This window comes from Arachis ipaensis, chromosome B5 (assembly GCF_059453495.1).
Source record: "Arachis ipaensis isolate K30076 ecotype BB chromosome B5, ASM5945349v1, whole genome shotgun sequence".
Taxonomy (NCBI): domain Eukaryota; kingdom Viridiplantae; phylum Streptophyta; class Magnoliopsida; order Fabales; family Fabaceae; genus Arachis; species Arachis ipaensis.
The window spans coordinates 153,683,901-153,700,540 of NC_142440.1; the positions used below are offsets into that span (position 1 = coordinate 153,683,901).

General features: G+C 32.2%; 2 protein-coding genes across 4 annotated transcripts; one reads left to right on the forward strand and one right to left on the reverse strand.

Annotated features, from left to right (window-relative positions):
• Nucleotides 1-499: 499 nt before the first annotated feature.
• Nucleotides 500-16,219, forward strand: LOC107641393 (TMV resistance protein N). Of its 2 annotated transcripts, XM_088486281.1 has the most exons (6): nucleotides 500-1,119; nucleotides 1,247-2,357; nucleotides 13,529-13,930; nucleotides 14,036-14,845; nucleotides 14,940-15,433; nucleotides 15,843-16,219. In XM_088486281.1, the coding sequence occupies exons 1-6, from the start codon at nucleotides 623-625 to the stop codon at nucleotides 16,057-16,059; spliced, it is 3,531 nt and encodes a 1,176-aa protein (XP_088342407.1). In that variant the 5' UTR covers nucleotides 500-622; the 3' UTR covers nucleotides 16,060-16,219. The 2 variants fall into 2 exon arrangements, with proteins under 2 accessions (XP_088342407.1, XP_088342406.1); XM_088486280.1 differs by having other exon boundaries at nucleotides 13,529-14,845.
• Nucleotides 6,218-13,095, reverse strand: LOC107641392 (uncharacterized). Of its 2 annotated transcripts, XM_088486287.1 has the most exons (8): nucleotides 11,646-13,095; nucleotides 11,414-11,562; nucleotides 8,682-9,021; nucleotides 7,631-7,715; nucleotides 7,495-7,546; nucleotides 7,123-7,277; nucleotides 6,903-7,023; nucleotides 6,218-6,800 (listed from the first exon to the last, which is right to left on the reverse strand). In XM_088486287.1, the coding sequence occupies exons 6-8, from the start codon at nucleotides 7,236-7,238 to the stop codon at nucleotides 6,654-6,656; spliced, it is 384 nt and encodes a 127-aa protein (XP_088342413.1). In that variant the 5' UTR covers nucleotides 7,239-7,277; nucleotides 7,495-7,546; nucleotides 7,631-7,715; nucleotides 8,682-9,021; nucleotides 11,414-11,562; nucleotides 11,646-13,095; the 3' UTR covers nucleotides 6,218-6,653. The 2 variants fall into 2 exon arrangements, 1 of the variants encoding a protein (XP_088342413.1); XR_015883199.1 differs by lacking the exons at nucleotides 6,218-6,800; nucleotides 6,903-7,023; nucleotides 7,495-7,546 and having other exon boundaries at nucleotides 7,143-7,277.
• Nucleotides 16,220-16,640: the final 421 nt, after the last annotated feature.

Genomic DNA, 16,640 nt, shown 5'->3' on the forward strand with positions numbered 1-16,640 from the left:
AATTCATATGATACTGACTCAATCTTATTATAAAAAGTAAGACTCCTTTAGTTTATTACTTTGGGTTTTAAATCTTATCAATAACTTGGCTTGTTATTTTAGTGGATCAACTTGTCCTTTAGGCTTTATCTACTTTGTAGTTTGTACTATTTGGTGTGCAGATTTTCCTGGCCAGTCTTATTATAAGACAGACACATTTCACTGCATCAGATCAAATATAAAATCATGTTGCTTCTCGCCTAAGCATTTAGACAAGTTGCACTCTCATTTTGAACGAGAAATTTTTAGCATAATTATAAAAGCTTGTCCATTGTTTCATCTAATGTTAGAAAATTAAAAAAATAGATTCAGTTAATTATTTTTAAGTAGATGTTAGTGGAGAGCAACTTGATTAGCGAGGGCGGTGATTAATTATAGCACAATTGGCCTCACACAGTCCATAGGAAATAAGAAGGCGGTTTCTGATTTCTTGTTTTGTTGGCTGACTTTAAGAGAGAGACTTACAACATATCCATAATCAATTCTCACTCACTTTCTATAAATACTACTTTCTTTTGTTTCGTGAGACTCAAGTAACTCAACACTCAGACATACATACAACCACTCTATCCTTCTTTTTTTCATGGCCCTGCAATCTCCCTTCTCCTCCTCTTCCACCCATTCTTTCTGTAAATATGATGTGTTCCTCAGTTTCAGAGGCAAAGATACTCGCTATGGTTTCACTGGCAACCTCTACAAAGCTCTTTCTGATAAAGGAGTCCATACCTTCTTTGATGACGAGGAGCTTCAAAGAGGAGACGAAATCACACCCTCACTTCTCACCACAATTGAAGAGTCCAGGATTGCCATCATTGTCCTCTCTCCTAACTATGCTTCTTCTTCTTTTTGCTTAGACGAGCTTGTCCACATCCTTCACTGCATCAAGGGAAATAATCGGTTAGTTTTTCCAGTTTTCTATGAGGTTGATCCTTCTGATGTTCGCCATCTAAATAACAGTTTTGGAGAGGCAATAGCTAAGCATGAGAAGAGATACAAATATGACATGAACAACAAGGTGGACAAATGGAAACAGGCTCTGCAGCAAGTAGCTAATTTCTCAGGAGATCATTTCAAACACGGGTACCTTACCTTCTTATATTTGTCTCTTCAATTATTTTACATTTATCTGACATTACAACTTCAATTCAGAAAGTATGTACGTATTAATATGATGAACATACACATACTAACTACCCTTGTTGGACAGAGTTGCATATGAATACAAGTTTATTTCAAATATCGTGGAAGTCATTTCAAGAAAGATTAGTCGTGTACCTTTGCCCGTTGCTGATTACCCTGTTGGACTAGAGTCTCAAGTGTCAAATATAATTTCACTTCTGGAAATAGATTCTAGTGATCGAGTTCACATGGTAGGGATACATGGAATTGGTGGCATAGGAAAAACGACACTTGCAATTGCTGTCTATAACTTGATAGCTGACAACTTTGAAAGTGTGTGCTTTCTTGAAAATGTGAGGGAAAATTCAAGTAAATATGGGTTGGTACATCTTCAAAATAACCTTCTTTGTAAGATACTAGGGAAGGAGGGAGTCCAGATACCAGGTGTTAAAGAAGGAACCTCACAAATACAACAAAGACTTCGTGGAAAGAAAGTTCTTTTGATTCTAGATGATGTTGATGAACAAAAGCAGTTAGAATCTATTGCTGGAAAACCTGATTGGTTTGGTGGTGGTAGCAGGGTGATTATTACAACACGAGATACACATTTGCTAAAACTCCATAATGTTGAAAAGACATTTGAGGTAGCTGCTTTAAGTAAGAAACATTCTCTTGAATTGCTTGTTAAAAAAGCTTTCAAAAATGATGAAGTCAACTCAAGTTATTATGCGAATGTTTTAAATTGTGCAATAACTTATGCCTCTGGACATCCGTTGGCTTTGGAAATAATAGGTTCCAATTTGTTTGGAAAAGAAGTAGAACATTGGGAATCTGCATTACATCAGTATGAAAAAATTCCTAACAGGGAGATCCAACAAATACTTAAAATAAGTTATAATGCTTTGGAGGAATATGAGAAGAATATTTTTCTTGATATCACTTGTTGCTTTAAAGGACACAACTTGAAAGAAATTGGAGATATACTTCATGCCCATTATGGATATAACATGAGCTATCATATTCAACGGTTGGTTGATAAATCACTCATAAAGATTAAGTTTGGGGATCAAGTGACATTTCATGATTTGATAGAGGATATGGGCAAAGAAATTGTTCGACAAGAATCACCAAATATGCCAGGAAACCGTAGCAGGTTATGGTATCATGAAGATATAGTTCAAGTTTTACAAGAAAAACAAGTAAGTTATTATTTCAATGATTTTAGTTTTATGTCTTTAAATTTGCTTTATCACCTTATGATACTATATGCTCACAAACTATATTGTATGATAATAATTTTATTAGTGGGGCATAGTATATATAATATGATAATAATTTTATAATTATATTTTATTATTATAAAATATAATTAATTTTCTAGTTATTTAATTAATAAATTAAAATACTTGTATAGTAATTTAAATAATAAGATATAACTTAGAATTTTATTCTTCTAAGTTTTATATTTTAAAAAAATTGAATAATTCTTTCATTATGGGTTAAGTACTGAAATCGTCCCTAACATCTTGGGTAAAAATCAAAATCGTCCCCGACATTTTTTCGTTATTAAAATCATCCTCAACGTTCAAAAACGCTTTAAAATCATCTTTTTTACCAATTTTATTTTTTTTATTACCAAACTACCCCTCATTAAAAAAATTATAAAATAAAATAAATATAATTATAAAATAAAATATATATAAATTAAATTAAAAAAAGAAAAAGAGGGAAAGAAAGGGATACAGAGAGAAACGGGGGGAGAGAAAGAAGGGGGGTGGGGCGCGAGAAGGGGGGTGGGGGGGAGGGGGAGGGAAGGGAAGCCGGGGGACGGCGGCTGCCAGGCACGGCGCCTCCTCCGCCTCGGCCTTGGCTCGCATCTTCTTCTCCCGCTCCTGCTCGCGACTCCAACGGCGGCGGCAAGGACGGGTTCGACGGCCAGATCCGGCGAAGCTGGCGGCAAGGATGCGACGGTGGCAGTGCGGCTTCTCTGCAGCGACGGTGGCCACCCCTCCGCCTCGGCCTTGGTTCGCATCTTCTTCTCCCGCTCCTGCTCGCGACTCCAACGGCGGCGGCAAGGACGGGTTCGACGGCCAGATCCGGCGAAGTTGACGGCAAGGATGTGACGGTGGCAGTACGGCTTCTCTGCAGCGACGGTGGCCACTCCTGCGCCTGACGCGACGACCTCTAGGGACGGCGACCAAGCTGCCTGTGATCTGCCACTGTTCTTCTTTTCTTCTTCTTCTTCTGTCACTGTTCTTTTTGTTGTAGAATTTCTGAATTTTTTGTGAATTGTTGCTGAGTTTTGATTATTGCTGAATTTTGCTAAGTTTTGATTATTGTTATTGCTGAATTTGTTGATTATTGTTGCTAGAGTTTTGATTATTCTGATTTTTCAGTTATGATTTTTTGAGTTATGATTTTTGGGGTGGTGGCTCTGAGGTGGGGTGGTGGTGGGTTTTGGGAGAAGGGGTTACGGGAGTGGGGTGATGGGTGAGGGATGTTACGGGAGGGGAGAGGGGTGAGGGTTGAGGGGTGAGGGGGTGAGGGAGTGGGCAGAGGGGGGAGGCGGGAGTGAGTGAGGGAGGGGGGAGGGCGGAGGGGGAGGGTTGCGGGGTGGGAGGGGAGGGGGTGTTTTGGGGGAGGGGGGTTTTAATTTTTTAATATTATTTTTAATTATTTTTTATTAATAATGAAGGGTAATATGGTAAAAAAAATAAAATTGAAGTGGAAAAGGACGATTTTATAACGTTTTGTAACGTTGAGGATGATTTTAATAACAAAAAAAGGTCGGGGACGATTTTGATTTTCACCCCAGACCTTAGGGACGATTTCAGTACTTAACCCTTTCATTATCAATACAATTAAATGTCTATTTTTTTATATATGTCACTAAATAATAATTTAAAAATCATCTCTCATAAGATTACGAAATCGATTCTTTATAATACTAGTGTTAAACCCATGCGATGCACGGACTTACATTTTAATTTGACGTGGTAAATCGAAAATAATATTTTATAGATTTAATTATTCTATTGGTTCTATAGTTTCGCAAAATTTTCAATTAGGTTCTTATACTTTTTTCTCTTTTAATTGGGTCTCTGCACTACATTTTTTGAGTCATAAGGAAAGAGATCTAAAAAAATAAGAATATATATAACTGTAATAATAGCATGTCAATTTTACACTAAATTTTATATTATAAGGTTGATAAAAATGTATCGACAACCAAGTATTTTACTGACCTCATTAGAAAAGTAATTGGCATATGATGTTGTGCTCCATGTTACACATTTATTTCAAGTCTGAAAGTATATTTAATAAATTAGTTATATCTACGACAAATATTTGTATAAAAGTGTAAATCATAACATGTTACTAAAATGAAAATACTATTTTCATATCTAAATATTATTAAAAACTTCGTTGAACACGACATTTGTTGTTGATGAGTTTGGATTGCTGTCTTCATCTAGAAGTAAAATGTTCAGGCCATTGCGACTCTTAATTCTTGACAAAGCAACATAAAGTTGTCCATTAGTGAACACATTTTGGCAAGTAAAGTCCTACATGCGATAATAATTTACCACATAGTGAAATACCTTGGTTTTCAATATTTTTATCCTCATATATAGTATCCCATCAGCCAATAATGTCTAAGTAGCATTCCAAATACGATTTAGTTTGTTAACACTATTAGATATCAATAACATCACAAACAATTTTCTCAATTGATGACTAGACCTCATTAATAGCTGTAATAAATTTTTTATCGTCAAACAGTAGTCCCATAAAATAAAAAATATTTTGAAAGCTAGGATATATAATCCCATTAATTGTTCTAATAGACTCATATGTTGTGCAACTTTTTTGAATAAGTACAAAATTTTCATATAGTATATATCACATGTACCTAGTGGAATATAGTTTAATCTCCCGATAAAATACTCTCTCTTGCATGTATATCATTCCCTTTCTTCTATATCATAAACAAATTGATTTGAAAACTCCACATTAGTTAAAGTTTGACTTGCTTCAAATTCTGTGTTAGCCTCATTCCATGTTAAGAATATCGTACCTTTCCCTTTCTCTTAATCCATGATTTTCTCAAAATTGTCATCGTTTTTAAAAATGATATTTTGTTTTCCAGGTAAATAAAAGGTAAATGTTTTGTTTGCCAAAGTTCTCCACACAGCCTCCCGTGTACACAAATACTTATAATTATAAAATTATTTGATCTCATAATACATTTTTTTAAGTATGCTTTATCTTTTATATTTTTAATATTAATATACCAATAATAACATTTTAAATAAAAAGATAGAAAAATATTTATTTACCGAAAATAATTTTTTCTCAACAAATTAAAATCCTTCAAGTACAAAAAAATTTAATATTACAGAAATATTTATAACAAAATAAAATTAAAATAACAATCTAAATAGAAAACTTCTATTTACTTTATTATAATCCTTTGTAATTAGCCTAGTAGCTTATAAATTATATAAATTTTTAAAAAATATTCTCAAACACAATTGTTTACTTAAAAATTCTTAAAAAAAAAAGTATATTTGAATTTAAATGTAAAATTCTAAACATAATACTTTAATTAAAAATTATAATTAGATTTTTTTAAAAATAAATACACATTAAAAATTAATAACTAACTTAATTGTATCAACAATAATTCAAAGAAAAAATTTATAATTTTATGATATTAAATATTAAATTAGAAATTATCAAAATATCAACGGTGTGAATCAAATTAAAAATAAAACCACAAGTAATAACCAAATAACTTCAATTTATATTTAAAAAAATTATAAATTCCAAACATAAAAATCGAAAAGAACCAAAAGAAAAATAACAATTCAAGAAAAGATAATGTTTCCACCAAAACAAACCTATGCTTGGTATTATTTTATTAGATAGACTCTAAAAGGAATTCCAAAACATGTGCATCCAAATTCTCAAGTTTCATTCTCAATCTTGGTCTTTTTGTAAGTTGAGGTATTTCCTTCCACATTCAAATCTTTCGACTCCAATGATAATCGCTTAATTGGTGTAATAGCATTTTCCAACTCTTCGGATTCATCATTGGTCACAACTTTATTGGAGAATTCAAGCAACAAATTATGTACAAAATACCACGTTAAATTAAAGACTTCTTTCTAACCTTTGATTTTATCTCAATAATATTTTTTGAATAAAATTAAGATCTAATTTTAAGAGAACAAACAAACAAAAAATTTATTTTTTGAACAAATACCTTAGTACCTTCTACTTTCTCTTTTTCAATGATTAAGGATGCCTTTGAAATTGGAAGCAAACTACCGGTGTAGTCAACATCCTAAAATTATAATTAATTATTAATTATTATTTATAAATTAGATACTACTAATGACCAAAGAAGCAAAAAATAAACTGATTTTTAATAGAAAGTACACTTATAATTAAACTCACAATTTGAATATGGTGAGTCTCTTTGAATTTATTTATGAGGTCCATGTTATCAGCCATCTTTTTAACTTTATAAGAAGGTGAAAAATGTGATTATCAGATATTTGAACTTCAACGATGAAGAAAAATGTCTTATCAATTAGGTTGAGTAAAAGTGTAGGTGTATCTGATAGATCTCCTTTCTGCAGGATATTACATAATATATTAATAATAAATAATATAAAAATTACCATTAAAAATATCTTCACTAATGTTTTTAGAAATAAATATTGGTTAGAACTTACCAATAAGAGTGGATCAAGTATCTCTACACAGCTCTTTCCCAAAACTTGTTTTGCCTCTTTGTCAAAGACTACGAAACATGCACAGTCAGAATCATCAATGACACCAAGCTTTATTCGGTACCTGCTTAAAAAAAAATAACATAAAAAAAGTTAAATATATGCTTATTCAATATTTAATCCAATATGCATAGACTTTAATTTAAAAAAATAAATAAATAACCTTGGAGTTATGGATAAATGGAGACGGCCACAACTTGAACATTTGAAAGTTTTTGTAAAAACATATGTGGACCTGTTGCATTCACATTGGCCGTACCACCAGTCTGGAGTATCCATAATATGACTTATAGTAGCCAAGACAACACAAACAACATTCTGAAAAAAAAAACTTAATGATTTAAATTCTCTGAATTTGGTGAGTTTTTAAATCTAAAAGATATACCTAAATAAATAAGATGAATAAACAAAAATAATTTATGTACAATGAATTTTCATTATTTTTTCTCAACTTTTTCTCAAAAAAGGAAACTACCGTATCTAATTTTTTTAACTGTTCAATGGTTTTGCCTTGATAAATTTTTAAGAATGCAACCTCATTTGGAATTCCGCTGATGTTATCCCTAGGTTCTTCAAATCTTACAAAACTAGATAAATAAAATAAAAAAAAATTATGTTAGATAACACACACATAATATGAAACTAAAGAATTAAAAAAAATATATACCCACCTATTTTTAAATTAGATGACATTTGCATCTTCAAGATTGAAGAACATCTTTGTACCATACATGAAATTTTGTAAAACAATATTTCCTGAAAAAAATTAATTTAATACAAAGTGAGTAAAAATTCATATAAAAAATGAGTAAAAGCTCACATAAAAATATATTGTTAAAAAATTATGGATAAATATTACTCTTATATAACTTTACTCTAACAAATTGTAAGTGGACAACAGCTCCATCCTTATTATCGGATCCCAAAAAAGCATTTAATTCATGTGTATAGTTGCCAAAAAATGTACACTCTGTTATTTTTCTATATCAAATAGAATGCTTAATGTTAAATATATTTTTTATAACAAAATAAACAAAAAATAATTATAACTAAAAAAGTAATTACTAATAAAATAATATTAAATTATATATATTTTATATTTTTAAAATTTAAAAATTAATAATAAAATTAAAATGCCAAACACAATTTTAAAAAAATTAATAATTAATTAATTAATTTTTTTAAATTCGTAAGAAACAAACCACGAAAAGAATGCTTTTTATTATTATTTTTTTAAATTTAAATAATTTTTTTTCAAAATCAATCCGAAGTAATTTTTTCAAAAAATTTAAATACTTAACATTTGAAAACGGTGCCTTTGAATCTAAAAAATTATAACTAAGCTTAATGTTAGTTAAGATAAGTTTGTTACTTATTAATAATATTAATAAAAATATTTATAATAAAATAAGTTAAAATAACAATTTAAAAAATGAGATTATCAAAATTTTTATATTTATAAAAATAAATGTATAATTATTTATCATCAATCTCTAATTTAATAATAGTGTACTTGGTAGATTTGCTATTTTTTTCAAGAGTTCTTTCACTTCCAATTCTAGCAAGATATCCAATAACATCTAAAATTATTTAAAAAAAATTATTATCAAAGTTTGTTAAAAAAAACACAGCGAAAATTATCAATAAAATAAATAAATTTATAAATAAATTATACTTTTTTCTAAAATAATGAATTTACCAACTAAATAGGTGCAATCGTACCCAAGAGCATTGAGAGTGTCAAAACTCACAAACTTAAATTTATATCGTAGGATACTTGACGATTTTGGAAGTCTGTGCACATCGGTACTTGGTTTAAATTAACCACATAATTGATAAACAAAAATCAAAGAACGATTAGATGGGAATAGACAAATAAATTTAAAATATAAATAATATAAATTTAAAATAAAATAGAAAAATATTAGTAGAAAACTTACGTCTTCATCGAGTCAAACCATCTCAATTGAGTATGGCAATGGAGAATTTCTGTAACTTGGTAGTGTCCATAACTGTATCACTCGTATACGTACACACAAATTATCGATTGTAGGATTGATGTCTGTAATTTTGTGAATACCAGCCATTGGAAATTTGGAATAAGTAGAGAGATTTTTTATATATGTAAAGAAAGGAATTGATGTACTTTAAATTATGGTGCTATACATATCTCATAACTTATACTTTTATAGTTGACTCATAACTAAAATTTTTTAAATTTAATTGACTTTAATTTAAATTTAAATTAAATTTACAGACAAAATAAATAAATATATTAACATTTTTAAAACTCTAAATTAACGTAAATATTTATAGTAATATTAGTATGTAACAACCGAAGTACAATTAACGTAAATCTTTTTAAAACTCTAAATTTCTTTAAAAAAAATGTATGTAGCCGCAATATAAAAAAAAATCAACAAAATTTATATTTAAAAATTAATGCTAAAAAGAATTAACAAATTTTTAAAAAATAGTGTTACAATTTTAAAAATAACAATCTAAGTAAAATAATTTAAAAATTAAAAAATAACAACCTAAGTACAACAATCTAAAATTTAAAAAATAACAACCTAAGTAAAATAATCCAAACAAATAAAATAATTTAAAATTTGAAAATAACAAATTAAGCAAATAATAATTTATAATTTATAAATATAATTATAAAAATTTCTAGTGACGACATGTAAGCAAATAAACTCCCAAACTCAACGTATGAGCGCCACGTCAGCATATGAGTTCCCCATTTATATTACTATAAAGATTCATAACTAAAATTTTTTTCGGTTGATATCATTATCAGCAACAAAACTAGAGCTAAATTGAAAAGAAATGGATATCTATGTATTTAGATCTTACTTTTCATTTCAACTGTTATTTGTTACTAATTAATATTATTATATTTCAAAATTTAAATTACTAATAAATCTTATTATTCAATAACTATTAACTATGTAATAAAAAATATATACAATAACATAACAATAAAATAAAATGCAAAATAAGTGAATGGATTACAAAAATATAAAAAGATAAAAATAAATATTTAATTAAATAAAAAAAAATTAAAGAATGAAATTAAGAAGTCTTATTAAAAAATAGAGAATCAGAAACGAACAAGAGAAGAAAATTAAAATTTTAGAGAGCATAAAAAAATGACGCTTTTGGTATCTAGATTTAAAATTATGAAAACATAAATAAATTAAAAAAAATTGAAGTGGGGTTAAATTTATTTATTGAGCGGGGACAAATAAATTTTTATCCTATATATGTCACAATCCAAAATGAGCCATGGCTGGCGCTCAGGAAAAAGAGTTCTCTAGCAAACCTAACAGATTCGAATATAAGATAAATAAAAAGGTTTACAAATAATTTTTGATAAATTTACAATTTCTAAAATGAATAATTACATAATTTAACAAAAATAAAATAATAAATATAAATAGATTCTGTCTGTGACATATGGAGCAAATGACGTCTAAGAACTCAGAACTCAACAAGGAATAGAACCCATTGCAGATCATTACTCTTGAATAGAAAGGCTCACATAATCAAATACTTATTCCTGAAAAATATTTTTTTAAAAAAGGGGTGAATTTTGTAACTCAGTGACTAGACAGTACATCTATAATTCACATGAGACCATCTAAACATTATTATGAAAATAATTTTAGTTAGAAAATAATAATTTATATGAATAAGTGAATCAATAAGGGAATTCTCATAAAGAAATCAAATCAAATAGTCCACACTTGGACGGTTCCAACTCTAAGGGTAGTCCTTTCCTCTAATGTGCCCGTACGGAATAACAGATCCAACATGTGGCCTACACGTTAGGCTAGCAACACCCCTCCTAGTTGGAGTCTGACTTAGATGCATCTAAGTTAACGTCATAACCGTCGTTAACTACGGTTTTCTAATACGAGCCTCCCAAACCAATTCAAAACATATGCTTTTAAATACAACAAATATTTGCTCTTTCAAATATATAAGGTATCGAATCAAATCAAATCAGATGATACTTTCTCATCAGAAATCTTTTTCAATCATAAGAGATTTCAAATATATTTCACAATCTTTAAAGTAAGTGAATACCAACGAGGCAACGATTACTTCAATGCTTCAAAAGCAGATTTTCAAGTAAAATCAAACATTTTAAAATAATACAAAATTTCATAAAAAATATATATAGTCTCAAAAACAGATATTCAAATAAAATCAAACATTTTAGAATAATACAAAACTTCCTTAAAAATATATATAGTCTCATGTATAATTCCAAAAGTATAAACTTCATAAAAACGAATTATTTAATTCTAAAAAATCAATTATTCTAATCCATTTAAAATTATTCAAGGCAAATATAGTGAGTATAATTCAAAAATCATAATTGATATATATCAAAATAATTATAGATGCACAATCAACTAATTATAAATGTAAAGTCTACTCACAGCTTAGTCTCAAGGGACTGAAGATACCAAATTCGGAATACCAAACTAAAGGGTAGGAAAGAGCGCAAAATTTGGACGGAGGCAGCCGCGGCTCCAATAGACAAGCAATACAGCGAACAGAGGCGCAACAGAACAGAAGTGACGAACGGCTAAAAGCAGAGCAACGATGACAACATCAACAACTGTGGTAAAACAATAGTGAAAACGAAAACAAAACAGAACAACCACTAACCAGGCTAGAACTGTGGAAACAGAACTGACAGAGGTGTGAAACGCTTCCTACGACGTTTTCAAAGGGTAAGGATAATGGCGGAAGCAGTGGAGGAAGAATGGAAGATAGAGCACGGCGGGATAGGACAGCAGCTTTCTGACGAGTTCTTCTCCGGCGGCAACACAGCAGCTCAGCGACGAGCTCCTTCAGTGACGACGGCAACCACCGCGATGAAAGAGCCTAGCAGCGGAAACGACACAAATGTCCAACACAAGAACAATATGGAAGCACTCACAACACAATATGGCAGCAACTATAACAAGCAAATATAGCAAGTAAAGCAATAATAAGAACACACCGAGATTTTAACGTGGAAAACCCCCTCAAGGTGAGAGGTAAAAACCACGAGTCGTCCAGACCAATGAAATAGCTCCACTATAATCAAATGAGGTACAAGAGAGTCTCAAACAAAGCACAAAAATGTGCATATATAACCAGCCAAAACATCAAAGCACCAAAGCTCACAAATGAAAAAGCAAGAAGATGAAATATACCCAAAAAACAGAGCTATTGTCGAAGCCAATTTCTCCCTCTGTAGACCTCCAATTAAAATCTCCACCGTCCAGAATGAAGAACAAGATGTGAAGAATCTACAGTTCAAATTTCACGTCGATCCAACGGTGAAAGAATGAGAAACTGCCGTTCCAAAATTGCTGCTCTGTGTAAAAACGGGAAACCTAATTTCTCTCTTGCGAAGCCAATTTCTCTCACTGCAAATCTCCAATCAACATCTCCACCGACCAGAATGAAGAACAAGATGATAAGAACATGCAGTCTAAATTTCAAGCCGATCCAACGGTGAACAACTGAGAAACTGACATTTGAAATTTACTGCTTTGGGCAAAAACGGGAATTTTGTTTTTCCCCTTCTCTCTCACTTGGTGGCTACTCTCTCTCACTCTCAATGACCCCAAAAATCTGAACTAGGGTTTTGGCACAATGGGTGCAAGAGACACCCTCAAAATGTTGAGCTTGGGCCTCACAAAAGAGAGAAAAACCCAACACGCGACAGCCCCAACAGCGACGGCAGCGTCACTGCTCTCTCTCTCTGCTCGATCTCTCTTTCCTCTGGTGTGCAACGGCGGCTTGGCGAGTTCGGCGGTGACGCGGCAGAGCGTGGTGGCGGCGAAGCAGCAGCAAGGCGGCGACGGCTACCCGACGGCGACTTGGCAAGCGCGGCGACGGCGGCGACGAGGCCCACCAGCGCCGCTGCATCTTCTCCCTTCTCTCTGTCTCGGATATCACTCTCAGATCTCCCTCTCTTCTCATGTCAACAGCGGCGACGACGGTGGCGGTAACACCCACCGCGCCGCCTCCCACTTCTCTTTTCCCTCCACCGGTCTTCCTTCCCCTCTGCTCTCCCCCTTTCCTTCTTCCCCTCTTCCTTTCTTTTTTTTTGTCTTTCATTCCCAGCTGCTGTTGTGTGGTGTGTGTGTTGCTGAAAAAGAAAGGGGACTAGGGTTTCTTTGGGGTAAAAGGATAATTAGGTGTTAATTAGGGTTAGAATTTGGTAAAAGAAATAAGGGTAGTATAGAAATTTTGATATAATTGGAGGGTTGGATAGTAATAAAAGAAATCAAATGTAAAAGGTTTTAAAAAAAATCAGGACATTACAATATAATACATAGAACTTTATAAAATTTCAATGGGGGCACTTGTCCCCACACCCTCCCATGTAAATCCGTCCGTGGACATGTTAATCATTTCTCCTACTTCACATTTCTCATACTTCAATATATTTTATGCAATACCAGTTCATTATTTTTCTCTGTACTCTTCATAAATTTGTCTAATGTATACATATGTATTTTAATTAGTTCATGATTTTAATATTGCATTGAAAGGGGACTAGCACCGTTGAGATTATATATCTGGAATTTCCTTCCTCAAAAATGGATGAAAATGGTGATCCATCGAAAAAGAAGAAAAATAAAGTTGTACAAGTGGAATGGGATGGACTAGCTTTTAAGGATATGGTAAATCTGAAGACACTTATCATAAAAAATGGTTCTTTTTCCAAAGGTCCCAAATATCTTCCAAACAATTTAAAAGTATTGGATTGGAGGAGGTATCCATTGAAGGGTTTTCCAGATGATTTTCAACCAAAGCACCTCTGCATGCTCAAGTTACCCGAATATCCTTTTAAGTCATGCAACTTGCTTAGTGTTCATCCAAAGAAGCTCTCTATACCCAAGTTATCCTATTATCTCTTTAAGAAGTCATACAAGTTGGATAGCTTATCCAAGGCAAGTATACTAAATTCATTTTTTCGATTTTGTATGTTTAGTAAATTCACATGGTTATTTGTTTCTTTTTTTTTTTTTCCTGTCTTGATGTTTTTCTTCTTTCAGAACTTGGCCTCCTTGAATGTTTTGAATTTTGAAAACAGTGAATATTTGAAAGAGATACCTGATGTGTCCGGTCTTCTAACTTTAAAAAAATTATCATTCAGTGGTTGTAAGAATTTGATTAGAGTTCACAATTCAGTTGGTATCCTCAATAATCTCAAAGTCTTGAAAGCTGAAGATTGCGAGAGTCTTGGGACTTTTCCATCTATCAATTTGCCCTCACTTGAAATACTTATGTTGTCTGGTTGCAATAGACTTGCGAAATTCCCAGAAATACTAGGAAAGATGGAAAAGGTAGAAATGCTTCGTTTGTGTGGCACTAACATAAAAGATTTGCCATCGTCATTTCAAAACCTTTGTGAATTGTCCTATTTGATTCTGAGTGGCAATACCTTTCATAGGATACCAAGAGTGATTGTGGATATGCCAAAACTGTCTACATTATATATTAATGTAGAAGCCCATAAATATAAGACTTGGGAATCACGCAACAAGTTGGAAGAGGGGGTTGAAGGAACACTCAGCTCTTCAAATGTGATTAATCTTACTCTCAATAACTATATGCTGTCAGATAACTTTTTTCCACTGGCACTTGCATGGTTTCGCAATGTGAAAACATTAGACCTGACTCGCAACAGGTTCACAATCCTTCCCGAATGCATCCAAGATTTTTGCTTTCTAAGCTCCCTCAAAGTTGATGCATGCAAGAAGCTAGTTAAGATTGCAGGAATTCCACCAAATTTGAAACAATTCTCGGCATTAGACTGCATCAACTTGACTAAGGAGGAGGCCACAAGCGTGTTACTCAATCAGGTTTCTTTTTATTTTTATTTTTTTAAATTATTAGATTAATAATACTGTTATAGTGTATGCTAACTACTACCTACGAAATATTAATGACTCACAGGAACTGCACGAGAATGGAAGAACCGAGTTCGCATTGCCAGGAACAACGATTCCAGCATGGTTTGAAGAGCAGGGAAAGGGAGATTCTATTTCATTCTGGTTTCGTGGTGAGTTCCCTTCGAATGCACTTTACTTTGCAATTCTACTGCGGAATAGGCAACACCGTGCAACTCGTATAACAACCATGGTGAGCATCAATGGCAAGAAAGTTTCCCGTGGAGGTGGGAGAACCCAAATGCAGGACCTATTTATTTTTGATCTGTCCGTGACAAATAAAACGTATCATTTGGATGGAATATGCTTTGAAAATAAATGGAATCATGCGAATGTTTCATTTGAACTTGAAATTGGGGGCGGCACAATGGCGTTTGGAATGCATATATTGAAGCAAGAGAGTAGTAGCATCATCAAAGATATTCAATTCACTAATCCTTGCATAAAGAATGAAGACGATGAAGCTCTCCATGGTATTGACAGCATTGACGTTCGTCTAAGGTAAAATTACTCTCGGTCTTGTCTTAGGGAAGAACAGAGGAGAGAAAAGCCGTTGTTCAATAGAAAACTTGAGAAATATGAATTTTATTTTCTTTCAACTAAAGTGATTGATCTAAACTGTTACGACCAGCTTAATCAGCTTATATAGTTATTTACAAGCATGTGTTGAATGAATGCATGTGATGAGTGTAAATGATCCTGTTAAAATCAGTTTTACTGCCAAAACAGAATCGGTTGCTTCATTGCTAAGTTACAGCGTCATTAGCAATGCTTGACAGTAATCTTTTCTTAACGAAGTGCCAGTGTATATGACATGAGTTTTTGACTCCAATTAGTCCCAGCTTAATTCAATAAATAGAACCTTAACCCCTAAATTTATCTCGTGACATCCTTCTTCTCTTCTCTCCAGGCTACAACCAGGTTCAGCAACTAGCCAACCAGCTTCGCAGAATCCTCTTGGGCATAGTGGAGACGCATCACATTCAAAAGGGAACTGGGCAGTGCCACAATTCAGGGGAGGCACTGTTTTTGCTAGGAGGAACATAAAAATGATGTTGTGTGTGATGTTTTGTACAATGTTAAGCATTGTAGTGTGTGGTTTGGGTATGTGGTTAGGAAAGAATTAGGGTGGTGTGAGTTTAGGAGCAAAGAATGAAACAATTAAGCCCTACTTCATGTGGATAGTATTCAAGCTTTCTTCCAATGTAAAAGCCTTAGGGCTCTAAAAGAAGCATCACCTTAATTGAATGGAACCTTATTGCAGTTTTCTTGCATATTTTCACTTAATACATGCCCTTCACAATTGATGCATAACAATTAAAGCAATATAGACAAACTTGATAGTCAAATAATAATTCTGAAAGGTATAACTTGCATAAATATTGATTCATAAGTTGTATTAATTAAATTAAGTTAATAATGACAGCGTCATAACAAGCAGTACTTGCTGCTAATTTTCAATAAGCATATACAAGTATTATGCAGATTCAAAGAAGTTAAAACAAAAAGGGGAGACATGCGACCGAGGGGCTATGAATCTATTCCAACCAAAAGAAAGAACTTCATAGAACATATTCCAGAACACCAAAGTTTCAACCTATTTGCTATGTATAAACATTTATAGCTCTATACAAAAAAACTCAATGGTTTCAGTTTTTAAGGAGGGATTGCTGTTTTTGGTGGGAAATAATAAGTGGGAAGTGTGATC